Below are 9,163 nucleotides of genomic sequence, written 5' to 3'. Positions count from 1 at the left end.
TAGAATTTATGTAGAATGAACTGAATGACAAAATTTCAATGATTTTCTTTCTTTTTCTACTTTTAAGATTCACAGAAATTGTGGGTGTAAGCAACTGATCATGTCTCTTTGAGAATTAATCCTCTCTGGAAAGAACTCTGCAGAGCCTTGGTCCTCACCAGATCTGTGGTCCCGGCAGATTCTAGAAAGAATCCCAATGGGAAAAGAAACCATACAGAGATTTTAGTCCATGAGCTTTTTTTTTTTTTTTTTTTTTTTAAAGAATTCCAGTGATGTCCTCAAGGAGAGGCTGGCTTAAAAACTTCTTGGAAGGAGAAGGAGAGATCTTTGTTACAAACTTCCGTCCCTCCTCCTGCTTCTGTTCCCTTACCCTCTGCCCCCTGCAGAGTTGTGTTTTCTGGGAATCAGCAAGTAAGATCACAAGTGGTCTTTTCTTTTTTCACTCTCTCCCGTAAAGAAAGCCTTATCACGTGCGGCCTTAAACTTGCAGCAAATTGCAAAGAAATGGCTCAAAGGCATCAGCTCTTTCTGTGCCCCGGGAGCTGAGATGCACGTCAGTGGCTTTGCCAGCGTGGCCTGTTCCCTGCAGACTGCCAGAGAAAAGAGGCCAGGAGGAAAGAGAAAAGAGAAGAGATTGGCCAAGGGTGAGACCATGCCCTACATCTTTTCTTTCCCCTGATCTGCTCTGTGTCCAACCAGGCTCTCCCCACCTGATAAAACTGCTCAAAGCTGCGGTAGGATCCACCTGCTTCCTCTTTCAGTCTGTGGAGTGTGGTCCAGCCTCTTGCTGGGCACACTGAGAGGAACTGGCTGTCTGATCTCCACCTCCAGGTAAGATCTGGTTCTCTGCTTTCGTATTTTGTGATGATCACATCAGAGTCTCACAGGAGAAAAGTCAAAGAACCCTTATGTTCTGCACTGCACGTGTCTTATCCATAACACTTCTCATGAAACTTGTAGGGGCCCTTGTAAGGATGGTGGAAATGGGAGAGGATACTGGTTAAAGTCAGATAAACTCAGACCTGGGTTCAAATTGTGATTCTGATGCTTGTTTGATGGGTTGTTTTGGACAAGTCACTTCACTGCTCTGAGTCATATGATTTTCTATAAAATGAGAATTATAATGCCAACCTTGTTGAGTTGTTTTAAGGATTAGCACAAAGTATATAAATCATCTGGCACATAAACAGTACTTATTAAATCTGCATCTGACACAATTACTTGCAGTGAGGCAATCAGCTTCCTAACAACACATACTCCTTAGAAAGTACCATGAGGTTATTTTCCCTCCTGAAGGGAGAGATCCTGATGTCCACAAGACAAGCTAGTGCAGAGGTTTTCCTCATGCAAGATGACCAAGACAAGACAGTGATGGGAGTGGCTACCTTTCTGACTTTCTCTTTGGGGTCTGTGGAGGCTGACTGCTGGATGGAGTCTGTTATGGGATCAGGGCATGGAGGTCATGCTATTTGCACGATCCAACTACAACCTTCCTAGTGCACCTGTACTCTTTAAAGACTGGAGGGCTGCCTTCCAAACCCCTGTGAACAGAGAATTCCATTTTTTGGAACTGAAATGAAGAGAAACTGGCTGATTTTTCTCTGGCCTCCAGAGTAAGTAATACTCCAACCCAGGGTGTTGGAGGAAAACTTTATGGAAATCTGTTCAAGTGGTGGGAGAACAAGTAAGGATTCGACAAATGCAAATCCTGCTAAATAACTGCGTTCACTCTACTTCTGCAATTGCTAATGGAGGGTGGGGGGGAGAGGGAGAGAGAGAGAGAGAGAGAGAGAGAGAGAGAGAGAGAGAGAGAGAGAGAGAGGGAGAGGGAGAGAGGGAGAGGGAGAGAGCGCGCGAGAGAGAGCGAGAGAGAGAGCGCGAGCGTCAGCAAGCCCAGAGGATCTCTCCATTCATGTCACTGAGCGTCGCCTTTCCCCTTCTTTTCACAGATGGATGAATAGCTCAGTGCTCAAAAACGTAGCCTAGCCTCCTTGAAACATACTATACTTGAGAGGATATGCAAATTAGCCATCAAGATGAAACTGTATTTTCAGTAAAACAATGTAGTGTCAGTATTTTAATCTGGATGTTATTTCGCCCTAACACAACATCAGCTAGGTGATCTCTTGTTTTGATTATCACTTCTGGATTTGAGTTAGAGTGATTTTTGTGACAATACCTGTAAATATAAGAAGACGTTGTGTTTTGATGTCCCAAGTTTTTAATATTATTTTCAACATTTATTTCCCTCTTTAGCATTAGCATCCTAGATATGACCCTTTGAATTTTTTAAGATATTTTTAGTATAACTGATAGTGTATTTTATTTTTAAAATAGTGTTGCATTTATTAAAGAACAATCGTCAATATACATATATTTTTATTTTCTTTTTCAATTCAGAGAGGGTCCTTAAGGAACTCCAGGTTATCTTAATCCACTCTTCCTACTGCAGCCAAAGAGAGACTTTTTTTAAACAAAACCTATTTATTTTATTTAATTTTTAAAAACATCTTTATTGGAGCATAATTGCTTTACAATGGTGTGTTAGTTCTGCTGTATAACAAAGTGAATCAGCTTTGTTATATATATATATTATATATATATATAAATAACATATATATATATATATAAAAATATATCCCCTCCCTCTTGCGTCTCCTCCCACCCTCCCTATCCCACCCCTCTAGGTGGTCACAAAGCACCGAGCTGATCTCCCTGTGCTATGTGGCTGCTTCCCACTAGCTATCTATTTTACAGTTGGTAGTGTATATTATGCCCATGCCACTCTCTCACTTCATGCTAGCTTACCCATCCCCCTCCCCCTGTCCTCAAGTCCATTCTCTACATCTCCGAATTTGTTCCTGTCCTGCCCCTAGGTTCTTCAGAACCATTTCTTTCCCCTTAGATTCTGTATATATGTGTTAACATACGGTATTTGTTTTTCTCTTTCTGACTTATTTCACTCTGTATGACAGTCTCCAGGTCCATCCACCTTGCTACAAATGACTCAATTTCGTTTCTTTTTATGGCTGAGTAATATTCCATTGTATATATGTGCCACATCTTCTTTATCCATTCATCTGATGATGGACACTTAGGTTGTTTCCATCTCTGGGCTATTGTAAATAGAGCTGCAATGAACATTTTGGTACGTGACTCTTTTTGAATTATGGTTTTCTCAGGGTATATGCCCAGTAGTGGGATTGCTGGGTCATATGGTAGTTCTATTTTTAGTCTTTTAAGGAACCTCCATACCATTCTCCATAGTGGCTGTATCAATTTACATTCCCACCAACAGTGCAAGAGGGTTCCCTTTTCTCCACACCCTCTCCAACATTTATGGTTTGTAGATTTTTTGATGATGGCCATTCTGACTGGAGTGAGGTGATACCTCATTGTAGTTTTGTTTGCATTTATCTAATGATTAGGGATGTTGAGCATCCTTTCATGTGTTTGTTGGCAATCTGTATATATTCTTTGGAGAAATGTCTATTTAGGTCTTCTACCCAGTTTTGGATTGGGTTTTTTGTTTTTTTGATATTGAGCTGCATGAGCTGCTTGTATATTTTGGAGATTAATTCTTTGTCAGTTGCTTCATTTGCAAATATTTTCTCCCATTCTGAGGGTTGTCTTTTCATCTTGTTTATGGTTTCCTTTGCTGTGCAGAAGCTTTTAAGTTTCATTAGGTCCCATTTGCTTATTTTTGCTTTTATTTCCATTTCTCTAGGAGGTGGGTCAAAAAGGATCTTGCTGTGATGTATGTGATACAGTGTCCTGCCTATGTTTTCCTCTAAGAGTTTTATACTGTCTGGCCTTACATTTAAGTGTTTAATCCATTTTGAGTTTTAGTGTACAGTGTTAGGGAGTGTTGTAATTTCATTCTTTTACATGTAGCTGTCCAGTTTTCATAGCACCACTTATTGAAGAGGCTGTCTTTTCTCCACTGTATGTTCTTGCCTCCTTTATCAAAGGTAAGGTGACCATATGTGCATGGGTTTATCTAGGTGCTTTCTAACCTGTTCCATTGATCTATATTTCTGTTTCTGTGCCAGTACCATACTGTCTTGATTACTGTAACTTTGTAGTATAGTCTGAAGTTAGGGAGTCTGATTCCTCCAGCTCCGTTTTTCGTTCTCAAGGTTGCTTTGGCTATTCGGGGTCTTTTGTGTTTCCATACAAATTGTGAAATCTTTTGTTCTAGTTCTGTGAAAAATGCCATTGGTAGTTTGATAGGGATTGCATTGAAACTGCAGACTGCTTTGGGTAGTATAGTCATTTTCACAATGTTGATTCTTCCAATCCAAGAACATGGTATATCTCTCCATCTGTTTGTATCATCTTTAATTTCTTTCATCAGTGTCTTATAATTTTCTGCATACAGGTCTTTTGTCTCCCTAGGTAGGTTTATTCCTAGGTATTTTATTCTTTTTGTTGCAATGATAAATGGGAGTGTTTCCTTAATTTCTCTTTCAGACTGTTCATCATTAGTATACAGGAATGCAAGAGATTTCCATGTATTAATTTTGTATCCTGCTACTTTACCAAATTCATTGATTAGTTCTAGTAGTTTTCTGGTACCATCTTTAGGATTCTCTATGTATAGTATCATGCCATCTGCAAACAGTGACAGCTTTACTTCTTCTTTTCCAATTTGGACTCCTTTTATTTCTTTTTATTCTTTGATTGCTGTGGCTAAAACTTCCAAAACTATGTTGAATAATAGTGGTGAGAGTGAGCAACCTTGTCTTATTCCTGAACTTAGTGGAAAAGGTTTCAGTTTTTCACCATTGAGAATGATGTTGGCTGTGGGTTTGTCATATATGGCCTTTATTATGTTGAGGTAAGTTCCCTCTATGCCTATTTTCTGGAGGGTTTTTATCATAAATGGATGTTGAATTTTGTCAAAAGCTTTTTCTGCATCTATTGAGATTATCATATGGTTTTTACCCTTCAGTTTGTTAATATGGTGTATCACATTGATTGATTTGCATATATTGAAGAGTCCTTGCATTCTTGGGATAAACCTCACTTGATCATGGTGTATGATCCTTTTAATGTGCTGTTGGATTCTGTTTGCTAGTATTTTGTTGAGGATTTTTGCATCTATGTTCATCAGTGATATCGGCCTGTAGTTTTCTTTCTTTGTGACATCTTTGTCTGGTTTTGGTCTCAGGGTGATGGTGGCCTCGTAGAATGAGTTTGGGAGTGTTCCTCTCTCTGCTATATTTTGGAAGAGTGTGAGAAGGCTGAGACTGTCCTCAATTCTTTTCATTCTTTTTCCTTTATTCTGTTCTGCAGTAGTTATTTCCACTATTTTATCTTCCAGGTCACTTACCTGTTCTTCTGCCTCAGTTATTCTGCTATTGATTCCTTCTAGAGAAGTTTTAATTTCATTTATTATGTTGTTCATCATTGTTTGCTCTTTAGTTCTTCTAGGTCCTTGTTAAATGCTTCTTGTATTTTCTCCATTCTATTTCCAAGATTTTGGATATCTTTACTATCATTACTCTGAATTCTTTTTCAGGTAGACTGCCTATTTCCTCTTCATTTGTTTGGTCTGGTGGGTTTTTACCTTGCTCCTTCATCTGCTGTGTGTTTTTCTGTCTTCTCATTTTGCTTAACTTACTGTGTTTGGGGTCTCCTTTTTGCAGGCTGCAGGTTCATAGTTCCCATTGTTTTTGGTGTCTGTCCCCAGTGGCTAAAGTTGGTTCAGTGGGTTGTGTAGGCCTCCTGGTGGAGGGGACTAGTGCCTGTGTTCTGGTGTATGAGGCTGGATCTTGTCTTTCTGGCAGGCAGGACCATGTCCAGTGGTGTGTTTTGGGGTGTCTGTGAACTTATTATGATTTTAGGCAGCCTCTCTGGTAATGGGTGGGGTTGTGTTCCTGTCTTGCTAGTTTTTGGCATGGGGTGTCCAGCACTGGAGCTTGCTGGTTGCTGAGTGGAGCTGGGTCTTAGCGTTGAGACAGAGATCTCTAGGAGAGCTCTTGCTGATTGATATTACATGGGGCCAGGAGGTATCTGTTGGACCAATGTCCTGAACTCGGCTCTCCCACCTCAGAGGCTCAGGCCTGACACCTGGCCAGAGCACCAAGACCCTGTGAGCCACAAAGCTCAGAAGAAAAGGGAGAAAAAAGAAAAAGAAAGAAGAAAAATAAATAAAATATATAGTTATTAAAATAAAAAAGTAAAAAAGTAATTTAAAAGAAAGAGGAAGAGAGCAACCAAATCAACAAACAAATCTACCAATGATAATAAGTTCTAAATACTAAACTAAGATAAACATAAAACCAGAAACAAATTAGATGCAGAAAGCAAACCCCAAGTCTACAGGTGCTCCTAAAGTCCATCACCTCAATTTTGGGATGATTTTTTGTCTATTCAGTTATTCTAGAGATGCAGGGTACATCAGGTTGATTGTGGAGATTTAATCTGCTGCTCCTGAGGCTGCTGGGAGAGATTTCCCTTTCTCTTCTTTGTTCGCACAGCTCCTGGGGTTCAGCTTTGGATTTGGCCCTGCCTCTGCATGTAAGTTGCCTGAGGGCGTCTGTTCTCCACTCAGACAGGACGGGGTTAAAGGAGCAGCTGCTTAGGGGACTCTGGCTCACTCAGGCTGGGGTGGGGGGAGAGGGGGAAAGGGGTACTGAATGCAGGGCGAGTCTGCGGCGGCAGAGGCCAGCGTGACGTTGCAACAGCATAAGATGCACCATGTGTTCTCCCGGGAAAGTTGTACCAGGATCACAGGACCCTGGCAGTGGCGGGCTGCACAGGCTCCCGGGAGGGGAGGTGTGGATAGTGACCTGTGCTCGCACACAGGCTTCTTGGTGGCTGCAGCAGCAGCTTTAGCATTTTATGCCCGTGTCTGGTGTCCACGCTGATAGCCACGGCTTGCGCCCGTCTCTGGAGCTCGTTTAGGCAGTGCTCTGAATCCCCTCTCCTTGTGCACCCTGAAACAATGGTCTTTAGCCTCTTAGGCAGTTCTAGACTTTTTCCAGGACTCCCTCCTGGCTAGCTGTGGTGCACTAGCCCCCTTCAGGCTGTGTTCACTCAGCCAACCCCAGTCCTCTCCCTGGGATCTGACATCCGAAGCCCGAGCCTCAGCTTCCAGTTCCCATGGCGGGTGAACAGACAAGCCTCTCGGGCTGGTGAGTGCTGGTCGGCACTGATCCTCTGTGCGTGAATCTCTCTGCCTTGTCCTCTGCAACCGTGGCTGCGCTCTCCTCTGTGGCTCCGAAGGTTCCTCCCCCCCCCACCCTCCCTGCCACCCCCTGTCTCCACCAGTGAAGGGGCTTCCTAGTGTGTGGAACCTTTTCCTCCTTCACAGCTCCCTCCCAGACGTGCATGTCCTATCTCTATTCTTTTGTCTCTGTTTTTTCTCTTTCCTTTTGCCCTAACCAGGTACATGGGGAGTTTCTTGCCTTTGGGAAGTCTGAGGTCTTCTGCCAGCATTCAGTAGGTGTTCTGTAGGAGTTGTTCCACGTGTAGATGTACTTTTGATGTATTTGTGGGGAGGAAGGTGATCTCCATGTCTCCTCTGCCATCTTGAAGGTCCACCCCCCCGATAGTGTATTTTATTATTAAACAATTTATTTGCTTTTTCTGATCACTGGGTTTAATATTATGACTGAACAGAAATAATATATCTGAATTCCTAAAACAGTAGGCCAGTTTGTATTACATAGTTTAATTTGTGGAAGAAAATTACGTTTTACACTATAAATTTGATGTTATTTTGTATTTTAAAAATCTTTCTGGTATGTATTTCTTGCTTCTTGATATTTCTGTATCTTTTATATTTAAAATATTTTTTCGTATAAGAACTGTACATTCATTATAGAAAAATTAGAAAATATGGGTACACAAAACATTTTTAAAAAATCGTCTGCAGTGTCACCAGCCAGAAATAATGTGTTAACCTATTCTTTATAAACTTTCTGAAGCTTTGCTTCTATGTATACATACCTGTGAATGTATGTGTGTTTCTATTATAAAATAGAGTGTTATGTATATTGCTTTGAAGTCTTGTATTTTTAAAATCAACTCTGTAATAAAAATATTTCTATATGACTATATTTACTTCTTTACACTAATTTCTAATGGTTTCAAAGATTTCACTGTGTGAGTATACCATAATTTGTTGGACATTTGGGTCATTTTGTTGTTTTGATTTTTTTTTTTTAATAAGCAATGTGTCTCTCCAGGATTATAATTAAAGGTACTCAGTATTTTTGCAGTAAAGAGACCTATTTAATCCATTGCTTCCCGAATACCCTTTCACTGTTCTGGCAAAATATTTTTCTGAAAACTAGTTTTAGTGATTCAGTGGATATAGGAAGTTGGCTGTTGGTATGAATATCCATGTACTGAATTTCTTAGATTTTTTTTTTTTGAGTCATGAATGGCTGTTGACTTTTATCACCTGATGTATTGCATCTACTGAAATTTTATTATTTTGAATTTCTTCTACCTTTATTGAAATGTGATTGACAATAAAAATTATATATATTTAAGGTATACAATGTGATGTTTTGATATAGATATGTAACATCTTGAATTTTTTTTGAATTTATTTATTTTATTTATTTATTTTTGGCTGCATTTGGTCCTCACTGCTCTGCACTGGCTCTCTCCATTTGCAGCGAGTGGGGGCCACTCCTTGCTGCGGTGCACAGGTCTCTCACCACAGTGGCCTCTCCTGTTGCAGAGCACGGGCTCCAGAGCATGGGCTCGGCAGCTGTGGCACATGGGCCCAGCCGCTCCGTGGCACGTGGGATCCTCCCAGACCAGGGCCTGAACCCACGTCCCCTGCACTGGCAGGTGGATTCCCAATCACTGCACCACCAGGGAAGCCCCAACAGTTTGAATTTTTAATGCGACGATTTAGGTGAACAAACTTCCTAATATTAATCAATTGTTACATTTTTAAAAAATCTTAATTATGGAATTTTAATTAATTTGTATTTGCTAGTATTTTATTTAGGATTTTAGCATCTCTAGGTTGGCTCTGCAGTTTTCCTTTTTGTGTTGCCTTAATAAGATTTTGCTATCAAGATAATTCTGGCTTGGTCCGATGAATGGAGACTATTAGCATCTGTTTCCATTATCTGCTATTTTTCCTTAAAGAGTATCCCTTGATAAAGCACTCCAGTTACATCATCTATCCTTA

The 9,163-nt window shown here is 40.6% G+C and overlaps 1 protein-coding gene across 12 annotated transcripts in view; it reads left to right on the top strand.

The window, feature by feature from the left end:
- Window positions 1-447: 447 nt before the first annotated feature.
- Window positions 448-9,163, top strand: part of SLCO1C1 (solute carrier organic anion transporter family member 1C1) — a 58,535-nt gene continuing 49,819 nt past the window's right edge. For 3 of the 12 annotated variants that reach the window (XM_060305999.1, XM_060305995.1, XM_060305992.1), the window contains exon 1: window positions 1,488-1,613. In XM_060305999.1, coding sequence (XP_060161982.1) covers window positions 1,576-1,613 — 38 coding nt within the window. In that variant the 5' untranslated portion in view covers window positions 1,488-1,575. Of the gene's footprint in view, window positions 832-1,477; window positions 1,614-6,281; window positions 6,526-6,813; window positions 7,143-9,163 lie in introns of those variants that run through there. The other 9 variants (XM_030841345.2, XM_070046397.1, XM_060305997.1 and 6 more) reach the window with 9 other exon arrangements.

This window comes from Globicephala melas, chromosome 10, assembly GCF_963455315.2.
Source record: "Globicephala melas chromosome 10, mGloMel1.2, whole genome shotgun sequence".
NCBI lineage: Eukaryota > Metazoa > Chordata > Mammalia > Artiodactyla > Delphinidae > Globicephala > Globicephala melas.
This window is presented reverse-complemented; position numbering and strand designations above follow the sequence as displayed.